General features: G+C 34.8%; 1 protein-coding gene across 1 annotated transcript; it reads left to right on the top strand.

Annotated features, from left to right (window-relative positions):
* The first annotated feature begins 952 nt into the window (after window positions 1-952).
* On the top strand, window positions 953-3,804 carry LOC107772941 (transcription factor MYB15-like). Its single transcript, XM_075229897.1, has 3 exons — window positions 953-1,313; window positions 1,835-1,964; window positions 3,061-3,804. The coding sequence occupies exons 1-3, from the start codon at window positions 1,181-1,183 to the stop codon at window positions 3,566-3,568; spliced, it is 771 nt and encodes a 256-aa protein (XP_075085998.1). The 5' UTR covers window positions 953-1,180; the 3' UTR covers window positions 3,569-3,804.
* The last annotated feature ends 11,979 nt before the right edge of the window (window positions 3,805-15,783 follow it).

The following is a 15,783-nucleotide window of genomic DNA, read 5'->3' as shown; positions in this document are numbered from 1 at the left end:
ATTCAACTTTCTGTTCATTTTATCCATAATGAGAAGTTTTTATAACCACACAAATGTCACGGCCTCACAAAGATTTTACCCCTTAAGCTTTTAAGATCACAAATTTCTTTTTTTCTTCTTAAACTTCGTGCCAAATCAAACTACCTCATCTAAATTGAAATGGAGAGAGTAGGTTTAGAGGTATATAACAGTGGCGTAGCCAGGATTTCCGTTACGAGTGTTCAAACTTTAAACAAGTCAATAATTTTTATTTTGTCGATGAATAATGTACCAAATTTTTTGTAGAGCTTGACTTTTAAATTATAAAATATACTTAAGAAATAACTTTTAGTTAAAAAATAACTTTTAAGATTATTTGTTTATAAGTTTTAAGAGTTATTTTATTAGAAAATTTTTTGGATTGCAAAAGAATAAAATAGACTACGCATGGTGGTCTCCGTTTACTTTTGGCAAACAAAATGGGCAGAACTTTGAACTTGTGAACAACACGTCACTTAGAACTCCCTGAGTTGCTGGATTGTCTCACTCAATTGCGTTAAGGGTGTGCAAACTATAATACATAACCATATAAAGTAGTATTTAACTTATATACGCAGTATAATTTTTCCGCGAAGGGTGTGCGTTTGACCACCCTTAGCATCGGGTGGCTACGCCACTAGTATATAACATCCTTAATTTGTGAGAGAATTTTCTTCATTTCTTTCAAGTTTGAACGAAAATTTCTGGCTCGCCGCTAAAAATTTATTATATATAGCAAGCTTGGTCGTACACATGCTGGGATGTCAAATATGTATACATGTAATTTACTAGCGTGTTTGTTTTCTTTTTGAAGATAAAGAAAGAGATCCAACTTCCTGGAAATTGCAAGTAAAGACTTTTTGAATACAAGGCTAACCTTTGACTATAGGTTTATTTATTGTGTTTATAAATAATGTAATCTCTAAAGAGGATAAATAAATATCCAGTCGTGGCCTTTAATTAACTACACTCTTGAGCTAGCCTTTCCATATTTCACTCTTTCCTTTAGCACTGAAGAACCAGAGTTCTAATAGTTTGTCAAACACACACACACACACAACAAAAAGAGAGAAAAAAGAATCAAATTTTCTGCTACGTCCCATCAATTGGTCAGAGCACCGCCCTGTTAAGGCAAAAAAGAAATATATCAAGAAAAGGAAAAATGGTGAGAGCTCCTTGTTGTGATAAAATGGGTTTGAAGAAAGGGCCATGGTCACCTGAAGAAGACCAAATTCTTATCTCTTACATTCAAAGAAATGGCCATGGCAATTGGCGTGCTCTTCCTAAACAAGCAGGTAATATATATATATATATATATATATATATATATATATATATATATATATATATATATATATATATATATATATATATATATATATTCCAATCACGCATAATTTTTTTCAGTTTATATGATCTTATTTTCTTTAATTTATAAGCTTTTATAGCTGTAAATGTTATGTTGCTTTTAGAACTATAAGTTTCAAAAAATTTATCGCTACACAAATATTATGATATGTTCAGAATTACAAATTTCAAAAATCTTGTTTTTTTTGTCTTCTTAAACTTGCCGAATAGAAGGGTCGCATTCACATATAGTGAAATGGGAGAAGTAACTATTTTCTTGGCCATTATATTTACAAAACTTTTATGAAGAAATTAAATTAATAGAAATGTATGATGGAATTTGAAGAAAATGATGTTTTTAAAGGATTTTGTTAAAGGATCGAAACCCCAGTTTTGGATTATATTTTTCTTGAGATTTTGATAAGTAAAGTTCATTTTTAGTCTAATTTTCGTTTTTTGGTTATTTTAGGACTATTGAGATGTGGGAAAAGTTGCAGACTCAGGTGGATGAATTACTTGAGTCCAGATATAAAGAGGGGAAATTTCACCAAAGAAGAAGAAGATACTATCATCCACTTACATGAAAAGCTTGGCAATAGGTCAGTTTTAGATCAAACTTTTCATATCAATATCTTGGATTAAGCCCCAGTTTCGCCACAGATTTTGGTTTTATTTTTTCAAAAAATAAAAATAAAAAACATTGTTTGTTTAAAAAGATTCAAAAATTTACAAGTTCCCAAAAAATTGGTTTAGGGTAGTTTTTGGGCGAAAATTATTCTTCCGCTCACAAAACTTCAACTTTTCTTCAAATAAAATGAATGTTCAAACACAACTTCAACTTTCAAAAATTATTTTTCAACATAATTTCAAAAACTCTTTTTTCAAGTTTCAATCAAATTTATATCCAAACGCTAGCTAAAACTCTTTTACAACAACAATCACAAATCCAGTGAAAATTCGACAAGTGGAATCATACCATTTACCCCTACCTTTGTGAGGGTAGACAAATTATTTTCAATAGACACTCAGTACAATAAAAAAAGAGAAAGAAGCAATAACAGTAAGCAATACTAACAACACGATACTAGATAAACCAAAGCGAAAGAGATAGGAGTAAGAATCGGAACAACATGTAGTAAAAGAAAACTAGCCTAAGGGAATACAAGAGTAATACGAAAATTAATGGTATAGAAAAGAAAAAACGCTCAACCATCTGTTAATTTTTTACCCTAATCATCGAGCTTCACACCCTCCCTATCAAGAGTCATATCCTCTCATATGACGTTGTTCGATTAAATACGGAATTTTAAAAAATTGAAATTTCTAATTTTAATATGTCATGACAAATCTGTAACTATAAGAGGATACTATCAATTAAGAGTAATCACATGCACACTTCCACATCTGTGTTCTTGATGCCCATGTTTTCTTTTTCTTTTTTCTTTTTTGGTTTCTAGGAAGTATTAATCTAAGTAGATGTGAAAAGATTCGATTAGATAAGTTGGTAAATTAATTTCAAATCTGCACAAATCTATGCATAAAGTGTTAAAATAAATAAATGCACGTGACATGATCCCTATCTCCTTAGTTTGACACTATAAGTTCAGTTAATATCAAATCTCAATGCACTGTTTAAATTATTAAGAATTTTATACTCTATCCTAATAAAAATTAATTTCTTGATTCTTTTTCCAGATGGTCAGCAATAGCATCAAGATTACAAGGAAGAACAGACAATGAAATTAAAAATATTTGGCACACCCACTTGAAGAAAAGACTAAAAAATTATCAACCTCCTCGTAACTCCAAAAGATACTACAATAACGTCAATTCAAATTCCTGCACTTCTATCCAACAAGAAATAAATAGTTTTGGTCATCCTCCTAACTCGCCACAAATATCGACTAGCGAAGTGTCAACCGTGACAGCTGATTCATCGTCAATCATCACACCCGCGACAACCGACGATCAAAAAGCAATTAAATTGGAAGAAATTATAGACTCATCAGAGTATTTTACCGAGATGCATGAAAGTTTATGGACAAATGAATTAGCAATTGACGACAACTCCAATTTTGTTACTGTGGCTGGTGAAGAATTTCAAAGTTTGGACATGTTTAATACAACAATGGAGGATGATATGGACTTTTTGTTCAACTTTTTCATAAGGACTGAGGATTTGCAAGAATTACCAGAACTTTGAGGGGTCGATTTGGGTTTTTATCATTAATTTGAGATAGTGGTTTTCTAGCTAAAGGGTGGCGATTTTGGGAGACGGCAAGTTTGAAATTACATGTTTTTTTCTTAACCATTAAATATGGAGAAGACCACCAAAAATCTAAAGTTAGTGCTTTTCAGCTAGGATATTTTTTTTTTTTGTTCTCTTTTTGTCATAATAGGATATTCTTTTATTCTTTTGTTACTAGTACTTTATTTTTAGTTTTGAACTTTTTTGTCTTTAGTCTTAGCATGGAGTATAAAGTTGATAGTGATGGAAAAAAAAAGTGAAAAGAAATACTAATTTGACTATAAACTCAATTGTTATGGAATATTAACGTTGTAACTTGTAACTATCCATAATTCTTTTGGGTTATTGTTGCTCCCAAACGCACACGCAAATATACGTGGTTGACAATTACTATATGATTGTAAGTTCAGATATCGCACTCACATGGACTTGTGATTAATTATTTACTAAATTAAACTAAGATAATTAATCTACTCAAGCGATTTTCTAAAGTGTGATTATTTAACTACAACTAATCTAGAGTAGCAAAGAAAGAGATTAAAGGAAACAAGTTGGCAATATTAAAGACGAATTCAATGGGAGAAAATATTCTAGAGTTATGGGTTAGCTAACAATCCCGTTGAATTTTCTACTTAAATTGTCGAATTAATTTATCTGGTTTATTGATTGACAGGGTTAATATTGCTCGTAGCCTTTTCTCGAAGTACTACTCGCCTATTCAAGCTAACGTAACGTCTATATTCCTATGGAATTAGGATTAACAAGAACGCATTAATAATTCCCGTATAATAACCAAGCAAAGCGATTAGGTATATTCCTATCCTAACCACAAATCCGTTCCCGATACTCGAGTTCAAGATCTTGCTCTACTCAATCTTATCTGCAATCTAAAATTTCCTCTCCTGAGTTCAATCCTAGATTCGTAGATAGTATTTAATTGGTGATCAAGCAATCAACTAATTAAGCGCAAATTCAATCAATATGATAAAATAATAAGAACAATTCAAGTTTCAAATTATAACGTTCATGTAGCACCCAAAACTCTAGAACTAATAAACTATGAGATTAAAGGAAGGGAAGAGAAGATAAACTAGTTAGAAACCTCCTCCAAGCATGGTGTGTGTTCCTCCACGTGAATTCTCCTTCAAAGTATGTTAGATGTCCCTCAAAATAATGTTTTACATGTATTTATACCAAGTAGGGTCGGGCTCAAACGAAACCACCTTCTCCTACGCGAAATAGGATTGTTACTCTGTTAAAATTGCACAGGGCTTTATCAGAGAGCGTGCAAAATTGACAGCAGCAGAAAATGGCAGTCGCGGCGCGCTATGCGCCGCCCCACGCGCCGCGACTGTGGTGGATTCTCATATCTAGGCTTTTTCCTTGGTTTTTGACATTCGGATGTGGTTCTCGACCCCCGAACGCGATCCCGGCTTAATTCCTTGGGTTTTTACTCAGACTTCAAATCTCCAAATAGTTCGATTTCAATCTGTAATATCTACATAGCTCGGAATCACTCCTACAAGGCATAAAACACATAATTAGTGCAAAACACTAGCGATTAAAGTTCAAACTCAATTAAAGTGCAGTAAATTAGAGTGCGATAAGCGACTAAAATACGTAATTATAGCCTACCATCAACACTCCACACTTAAACCATTGCTCGTCCTCGAGCAATCAAACTACACTTTATATATACACGACCTTTTAAAATAATTCTCCTAACTCATCACACCAAGAATATTTAAAATAGACTAAGCATAAGAGTGTAACATTTTTACCTCAAGATTTGACTCACAAGTACCACGCATTATTCACAACTCACTCACTTACTCTAACATAGAGGTCAATGACATTACCTTTTCTTCATGAATCAAGTGCTCTCACACGACAAAAGAGAGTAATTCCACACACAATAAAATTTAAGAACAATTAGGAACTCAAGATAGAAAGAATTCACTCACTCTCAGAAATAACATTCATATGCCACACAAGATGCACCATAGGCTTGCCCATAGTGTACTAGTCTACTAATCGAGCTCATTCAATCTAGGATCAAGTAGGACTTCAATTGGTTCTAATATAGGCTGCAGGACGGGTAAGATACATTTGGATATAAGAGTGACTACACCTCCCTAAGCACTTTAATATATACACTTTAACATTTAAAACCCCACATTTATGTCAAACTATAACTCCACCTTCACATCAATGTATATTAACTCCATACTTCTTTAAGCACAATTACATCAAGAGTTACCACTATTAAGGAATATTTTTCACAACAATACAACTATTTTTCTTTCTTTTTCAATTCAAGTGGCTCTTACTTTTTCAAAATAGTGCACCTTTCTCCTTATTTCATTAGTTCCACTCAAAAGCCAAACCAATCACCCCACACTTTAACTTTTACCAAGTTTATAATAATTCAAGTGCTCATGAGAGGTGAAAAGGTTCAAATAGATAGTTAATTCAAACAAATGGGTAAGGCTTGTAATGTGGTTGCCAAAGAAATAAGATTACATGCTCAAAGGGTTAACTACGATACATAACAATTAGGCGGGTAAACTATATATATCTAGCTCAACAAAGAAACGCCTATATCACTTACAAGACTGAACCAAACTACTAATTTGCTTTGCAAACACACAGGGCAAGTTCTAGACATCAAATAGAATGTAAAAAATAACACACAAACCTCACACACACATGGAACATAACTCACTCAAGATTGGACTCATCAAGACACTCTAGTCAAAGCCGTTAAGCAAAGTTAAGATCATACAATTTAAGGTACTTATACAAGAGTCAAAAACTGAGCCTAAGCGTCACCACCAAAGTACTCACTATTCTCAAGGCATTACAAAGTCAAGAGATATTGCTTCAATTCCAATCACAACACAATGGCTCCTACTTCTAAAAAATAAAACTAACTACACCCGGTTCAAACAAAACCCTTGGAAAAGAACCGTGGCACTGTTACACCCCATGTTTTCGTACGTAAAAATACGCCATAAGTAAATTGATGAGAGCTCGAAAATGAGATATTACATCCTACATTTTCGTACGTGAAAGTTTCGTCGTAAGTTAATCGACGTAAGTTCGGGAATGAGATTATTTTGAGATTATAAGCATTATGCTATTTCAAACAAGTGATGAGTAAATTCGTGAAGGTGAGAGGGTAAGAAATTTAAAGAAAATGAATTTCGTCAAAGTATGATATTTTGGGATAAAATACGGTCCAAGCTACAATACCCCGCATTTATGGACTAGTCCCATACAAGGTACCACATGACCATGATAGTAAGATGTATAAAGTGTATTAAAAGTGAGTAGTATTATAAGTAATTTGAGATAATTCTTAATTATATAGATAATTGGTTAATTATTAGATTAGTGGGGGATTAATGAATTGATTAAGGAATTAAGTGGATAATTTTTGGATAAGCCTTATAACCATTTACGTGGCAGCCCATCACTATAATTAGTGGCTCATGAATTATGTTGCAAAATGACAAAGTTAGGTGAATTTTGGGTGGCTTAGTCATTATGCAAATGGGCCCCACAAATTTTAATTTTAAAGGACTTTCATATGTCTTTAAGTGAGACACTTACGGATGGAAAATCTAAAACAAGATTCATTTGACTCTTTTACAAAGTGAGATAAAGTAACGTGAGTTTGCTTCAGCAAGTTCATACAAGAACATGTACATACATGTAACGTGAGAATTTTAGCATCTTCAACAAATTCATTTAGTAAGGGAGTTATACAGAAAAGCAAAGCCAAGATCGAAGGTGAGGGAATTTGAAAATTCAGACGAGACTCCATATTATAATAGCAACGGGATTTTGCGATTCTAAGGAGTACAATACAATCTTTCTCAAGAATATCATACGGAATTTTTCCTACTCTAGGTATGTTAAGGCTATCCCTTCTTTCTTTTTGGCATGATCCAAATGATACAAACGAAATGAGCAAAATACGCAACTTTCATAAATGACTCTATTCATAGAAATACTAGGGATGTCTATATTCTTGATTCTCCATGTGAATTATTATTATATCCTCTGTTCACGGGTCTCAGAAAAATATATATTTAATAAAGTTTATCCGAAAGACATATTAATTTTATGATATTCGAGTGTGTGTATATATATATATATATATATATATATATATATATGGGATATGGAAAAAAGGTTACGATGTTATATACGCACCACCACCTAATTAACTGGTATACGTTGATGATTTGCCCACAGTGGCCGAGATGATATGATGGGATGCCCTCAGAGGCTTGATGATGTTATGAACGCATATACCTAAACATGGTATGATATTTATACGCATATGCATGACATTGTAAATATTAATGATTCATAGAGTTATTCAGGCATACATGTCAAGTCTTTTACTCCATGTTTTTCTCATGTCTATTGTTTACTAATTTTTATTCCTTACACACTCGGTATATTATTTGTATTGATGTACCTTTTGCTTGGGGACGCTGCATTTCATGCCCGCAGGTCCTGATAGACAGGTCGAGAGCCCTCCAAGTAGGCTATCAGCTCTGCGGAAGATGTTGGTGCACTCTATTTGCTCTGGAGTTACTTGTTTGGTCAGTATGATTTAGAAGTATATTGTTTAGTATGGTGGGACTCTGTCCCGACCTTTATAAAAATTATGTATTCTTAGAGGCTTATAGACAGATGTCATGTACGTAAAAGATTGTATGGCCTTGTCGGCCTATATTCAGTGTACGAGTGGTTATTTTGGTCTTATAGGCATGTATGTCTTAAGTGTAAGTTGGTACTTCATGTTGTATTCTACTTATCTCACGGTAGCCTCTCCGGCTCAGTTATCTATGATAGTATGATACGAAAAGATATGTTATGTTGGTACTCGATTGAGTAAGGTATCGGGTGCCCGTCGCGGCCCATCGATTTGGGTCGTGACAAAAGTGGTATCAGAGCAGTTCTGTCCTAGGGAGTCTACAAGCCGTGTCTAGTAGAGTTTTGTTTATGGGTGTGTTATGCACCACACTTATAAGCAGGAGGCTATAGGGCATTTAAGACAGTCACTCTTTCTTCTTACTCTAGATCATGTGGTAGAGCTTAGTTGTAAGAAATCAATTACCTAAACTCTATCTTATTCATAATACGACGATACCTTCATCCAGAAAGGCAGTTGTGGAAGAGTTGAGTCAGAGGAACTCGATTTTGCATCATGCTTATGCTGAGTAAATGTAAGGTCTCGAGCAGATCATGTGTGTACTAAGACGTGTGAGCTTCTGGAAAAGGAGCCTAAGGCATGAATATCTATCCATCCATATGGTAAAAAGCAACGAGAAATTCATAAGGTAGATACAAGCTTCAACAAGTAAAAGGAGAAAGGTGAGAAGGGTATGAGGTACCCAGTTAATGAAGATTATCGGTATTTACAATTCAGGCAGAAAAATATAAGCATTTTGAGTTACCTTCAACAGTAACAGAGGTATGTATAATTGGCCACACCCATCTTAGCTATGCCCTATGGAAATTAACATATATGGTTTAAGAGAATGACAAGATATCAGGATCCGGCTGGGGTTAGAGTAACCCAAAATGGTGAATGGATTGTTTGTGTTAGTTGATATTTCCGAAGGATATTGCAAATGTGATAATAGAACTCCTTGTGATACACCCAGATGGTGCACTCTAAAATAGTACAGCTAGATATGAGTACTACAAGGATAGGCACTGGAAGCTTGAAGGGATAAATATTGCCTTAGTGTGGCTCCCGTCCCTAGTAGAGCGAGAATGTTAGGCAACCCAAAGAGCCAGGGGATGGAGCAAGGGGAGCTAAAAGCAAAAGAATGTCTTGTTGGAATTTTCAAAATAAAGTGATGGACATGGATGTTAGTAGGGAAATAAGAAGAGAGTTAATGAAGCATTATGAGTAAGATGTGATACATGGATAATAACGGTAAATCAAAAAAATGACAGTATTACAGAGTCTATAGTTAAGTGAAGGAAGAGACGAGAGGTGACAGGCCTTGAGACAACAAAAGAGTATAGGCCATAAAGTCATATCCTCATTTCGAGAAATAAGTTCGTGATTCCAATGCGACTACCAGAAGGAATTTTAGACCCCAGAGTAATAGAAATCAGTATGGGTTGGTGAACAAGATAAACTAAACATGAATTAGGGATTGAGTGATTTGAGAATGGCCGACATCATAAGAATTTCAGATTTTATTCTGGCGATAATAGAATGGACAACAGAAAAATATTCATGAAAAATTCAGAGAATGATCATTCAGGAAGACGCTTCCCTAAAGCAAGCAATGTGAGCAAAGTTAAGCTTAAGGGACTATATGTGCCAGTTATACTAAGTGTTACCCTTGCGAGTAAGGAAATTTGTTATCCTTGGTACAGAAGGATTACCGAGAGGTGAGTAAGGATCATCGATGATGTGAAAAGACGCCAAAGATGAAGAGGTAAAACATCTATACATAGATCATCATAGCATTAAATCTTAGTGCTCCCCTAAAGGGGGGAATATGGTGTGATGTGGCATTAAGTCAGAATTAAGTGGTTCTAGTAACTATGGAATGGTAAAGGAAGAATGCGATAAAAATGAGAAAGGAATGAGATTGCACTTATCCAAATCCTACAAATATACTACGATTCTAGAATATTATGCAAGCAAGAAGGAAGTAAGGGTTCCTGCCCGGGATGTTATTGATAAATAAGGAGCCAGTGCGAGAGGTAAGTTAAGACAAAGGAAATAACCCAAGAAAGATTATGCGGAATATTGATATGAGAAAGGGCCAACGAGTAGCTAGTAGTTAATCCAGGAAGAGCCTAGTTATGGCTAAACAAGAGGACACAGACAAATCAACAGATTGTGCAAGATGAACATAGTGAACCCCAACATGGGGAATTCAGTATCGCAGATTGACATCATGAATCCTTGAGAAATATTTAGATAAGAGTTGGGGTAGTTAAAGGTACCGTATGAGTATTACGGAAATAAAATAAAATACCACCGGGAAGACTGTCAAAATATCAATTTTATAAGCAACCCTACAAGTACAAAGGCGTGGAAGTAAGTAACTACAGACAATTGTAGGCAAGGAAGGACATCAAAAGGTCCGTCGAATATACAATGTAATAAGCTCACAGCTTTACAAGAGTCAGAGTATCCTCCCTAAGTACTACTATGAAAGACTAGCTGAGGAAATAAGGAAGAAGGATTCAACCTAAGCCCGGTGACCTAAATAGGAAATAGTCTTGTAACAACAGTCTCACAACAACATTGTATGCACCCCATAAGAAAGTGGCACCTATCGTGGCTAATGAACGGGAAGAAAAAAAATCAAAAGGTGATATTCAGGATCATATGGGTTGTATGGAATTCCAATATGTGTGGGCACTAAGATAAGCCAAGTATCCATGCAACAAGTGGCAGAACGACCATGAAAAGTAATTGCTTACATTTAAAGAAAGTTGAGAAGAAACGAAAGGAATTATTCAATCAATGATCCAGAGTTAGTTACGTTATAAATGCACTTAAGATTTTCGGAGGATTATCCATGCAGCATATATGTTAACAATCATACAGCCGTAGAAGACTCTGGTATAAGTTAACAGAAAGAATTGAGCTCAAGTCATAAATAAATGATTGAATTGTTAGAAGATTGTGTCATGGATATTCCATAGCATCCATGAAAGGCTAAAGTAATAACAAATACCATGAGCTGCAGATCGGAAGATAGCTTAAGCCTACACAAAGGCTGGTCAGAAGGAAGAGGAAACTAAAGAGTTACATCAACGAAGCAAATCAGGAGTCTAATTATTGGACCCAGAAAATTTTAGACATCATGATTGAAAGCATTGCAGAATCACTCTTAATATCAGAGGTATAAGAGAGATAGTACAACAACCATATTCTATAACGGCTCTACGACAAAGCCAGTTAGAAGAGTACCAGCCTCATAAAAAGTCAGTATGAAGCTCTCACCGGATTGTGTATGCACCAGAGGTGCAAGTATTATAATAGAGCTTCAAGTTGTGGATGTGAATTATACCTGTGTGGAAGGGAAGTCACGAAAGAGATAGAAGATATGATGCGAGATTTTAAGGTAAGTAAGGTAAAGGTGAACAACGTACGAGATACTCAAAGCAGAAGATTGTGAATAGTCCATACTTCAGATAGAAGGCCAGAAACGCTGAGACTCAGTATCCAGGAATAATAACGGCATCGTCAGTGGCATATTTTCTGGCCTATGGTTTCTATTATCAAGAGGTCTAGTTAAAAGAATAAAGAAGAGTTAGAAACGATGTGATATCTCGCTTGATGTTCCAGGATGACATAAGGAAATCTACGATGCAAGTAAGTTGAAGGAAGGTTGCTAGTAGTATAAATAGATATGTGTAGGTTGCAAGCTAAAGTATGGTAAAGCGATAAGGTTTTAGAAAGACAGGAGTAAGGATAAGAAAGGGCGAGTGAGAAGGTGACGAGAATGGATAAGTCCTCGGGATTAAGCCCATGAAAACAAGAGAGCTGATGGTTTCTCTAAGTTATAGAAAGCTCAGTATAGCCTGAATGAACTCAAAAGAGTAATAAGGGTGTAATTGTGATAGATAAAGGATAATGTTTGGACCTTCGATTGAGTAATGATATGAAGGGAAAAAAAGGAGGGGGGGGGAGGGGATTTCACGGACGACACAGGATTAAAATACCCATGTAAGGTGAATCACATTGAGATGCTATAAAATATGGTTATGGATGTATGGTATCGCCCCTAGGTGGATCAGGAAAATCACTTCAAATGTTCCTCGATGCAACGTAAGCCCTAGTGGCAATGTATTACGTAAGAGGTTTCAAGTTATCAGTAGTAGATTGTAGATCAACATTGAGGTGAATCAACAATGGATGAATAAAAGTTACAAAGTATGAGATAAGATTAGACCATCATTCTTAAGATGAACGGAAACGAGAATAACCTGGAGTTTGGTAGCAGGCCTCAGTAACGATAAATCAAAGTAAGAGTTATGGTAGTAAAGTCATACGGATGGATAAACGGATCTATGAAATAAGATATAGCAATATTTGTAAGTTCAACAAAGTATCAAGCAAAGAACTTCAGTAGACCTATAGATGCCAGAGAGACATCTTATCAAGCTATGTATATGCTTACAAAGTGAGGCCTAAAAATTGGCTAAAAACTGGAGGAAAAAGAAGAGAGAGTCGCATAGGCACACATACAAGGAAAAAGTCGTACAGGCTGCACGACAGAAGGTAGCAAGAGTTACGAGGTTGGAAGAATTCAGAACGCAGATCATAGTATGAGAAAGAGGCCTAAAAGGGGGAATGCCCTGGCCTTTGGATTTATAAAAAAGAACAGTTGCCTAAATGGAAAGAAGAGTATTAAAGTATTCGCAAGAGCTATGGGTTATGAGAATGATAAGTGCATCAGTCAACATTCGAGGACGAATGTTCTAAAGGGGGGAATGATGTTACACCCCATGTTTTCGTACGTAAAAATATGCCATAAGTAAATTGATGAGAGCTCAAAAATGAGATATTACATCCTGCATTTTCGTACGTGAAAGTTTCGTCGTAAGTTAATCGACGTAAGTTCGGGAATGAGATTATTTTGAGATTATAAGCATTATGCTATTTCAAACAAGTGATGAGTAAATTCGTGAAGGTGAGAGGGTAAGCAATTTAAAGAAAACGAATTTCGTCGAAGTTTGATATTTTGGGATAAAATACGGTCCAAGCTACAATACCCTATATTTATGGACTAGTGCCATACAAGGTACCACATAACCATGATAGCAAGATGTATAAAGTGTGTTAAAAGTGAGTAGTATTATAAGTAATTTAAGATAATTCTTAATTATGTGGATAATTGGTTAATTATTGGATTAGTGGGAATTAATGAATTGATTAAGGAATTAAGTGGATGATTTTTGGATAAGCCTTATAACCATTTACGTTGCAGCCCATCAATATAATTAGTGACTCATGAATTATATTGCAAAATGACTAAGTTAGGTGAATTTTGGGTGGCTTAGTCATTATGCAAATGGGGCCTACAAATCTTAATTTTAAAGGACTTTCATATGTCTTTAAGTGAGACACTTACAGATGAAAAATCTAAAATAAGATTTATTTGACTTTTTTACAAAGTGAGATAAAGTAACGTGAGTTTGCTTCAGCAAGTTCATACAAGAACATGTACATACATGTAACGTGAGAATTTTAGCATCTTCAACAAATTCATTTAGTAAGGGAGTTATACAAAAATGCAAAGCCAAGAACGAAGGTGAGGGAATTTGGAAATTCATACGAGACTCCATATTATAATAGCAACGGGATTTTGCGATTCTAAGGGAGTACGATACAATCTTTCTCAAGAATATCATACGGAATTTTCCCTACTCCAGGTATTTTAAGGCTATCCCTTCTTTCTTTTTGGCATGATCTAAATGATACAAACGAAACGAGCAAAATACGCAACTTTCATAAATGACTCTATTCATAGAAATACTAGGGGTGTCTATATTCTTGATTTCCCATGTGAATTATTATTATTATATCCTCTGTTCACGGGTCTTAGAAAAATACGTATTTGATAAAGTTTATCCGAAAGGCATATTGATTTTATGATATTCGAGAAATCTTATTAACGTATTTCTTATGCATTTCATGCATTTATACATGTACATTGACCCATGACCAGAAGGAGTTATATACGCATATATATATGCAAATGGGGCCTACAAATCTTAATTTTAAAGGACTTTCATATGTCTTTAAGTGAGACACTTACAGATGAAAAATCTAAAATAAGATTTATTTGACTTTTTTACAAAGTGAGATAAAGTAACGTGAGTTTGCTTCAGCAAGTTCATACAAGAACATGTACATACATGTAACGTGAGAATTTTAGCATCTTCAACAAATTCATTTAGTAAGGGAGTTATACAAAAACGCAAAGCCAAGAACGAAGGTGAGGGAATTTGGAAATTCATACGAGACTCCATATTATAATAGCAACGGGATTTTGCGATTATAAGGGAGTACGATACAATCTTTCTCAAGAATATCATACGGAATTTTCCCTACTCCAGGTATGTTAAGGCTATCCCTTCTTTCTTTTTGGCATGATCTAAATGATACAAACGAAACGAGCAAAATACGCAACTTTCATAAATGACTCTATTCATAGAAATACTAGGGGTGTCTATATTCTTGATTTCCCATATGAATTATTATTATATCCTCTGTTCACGGGTCTTAGAAAAATACGTATTTGATAAAGTTTATCCGAAAGGCATATTGATTTTATGATATTCGAGAAATCTTATTAACGTATTTCTTATGCATTTCATGCATTTATACATGTACATTGACCCATGACCAGAAGGAGTTATATACGCATAATATATATATATATATATATATATATATATATATATATGTATATATATTATATGTATATGGAATATAGGAAAAGGTTACGGCGTTATATATGCACCACCACCTGATCAGCTGGTATACGTTGATGATTTGCCCACAGTGGCCGAGATGATATGATGGGATGCCCTCAGAGGCTTGATGATGTTATGAACGCATATACCTAAACATGGTATGGTATTTATACGCATATGCATGACATTGTAAATATTAATAATTCATAGAGTTATTCAGGCATACATGTCGAGTCTTTTACTTCATGTTTTTCTCATGTCTATTGTTTACTGATTTTTATTCCTTACATACTCGGTACATTATTTGTACTGACGTCCCTTTTGCCTGGGGATGCTACATTTTATGCCCGCAGGTCCCGATAGACAGGTCGAGAGCCCTCCAAGTAGGCTATCAGCTTAGCCAAAAATGTTGGTGCGCTCCATTTGATCCGGAGTTTCTTGTTTAGTCAGTATGATTTAGACATGTATTGTTTGGTATGGCGGAACTCTGTCCCGACCTTTATAAAAATTATGTATTCTTAGAGGCTTGTAGACAGATGTCATGTACGTAAAAGATTGTATGACTTTGTCGGCCTATGTTCAGTGTACGAGTGGTTATTTTGGTCTTATAGGTCCGTATGTCTTAAGTATAAGTTGATACTTCATGTTGTATTCTACTTATCTCACGGTAGCCTCTCCCGCTC

This window comes from Nicotiana tabacum, chromosome 14 (genome assembly GCF_000715075.1).
Source record: "Nicotiana tabacum cultivar K326 chromosome 14, ASM71507v2, whole genome shotgun sequence".
NCBI lineage: Eukaryota > Viridiplantae > Streptophyta > Magnoliopsida > Solanales > Solanaceae > Nicotiana > Nicotiana tabacum.
The sequence above is the reverse complement of the archived record's forward strand: the minus strand, read 5'-3'. Positions and strand labels throughout refer to the sequence as shown.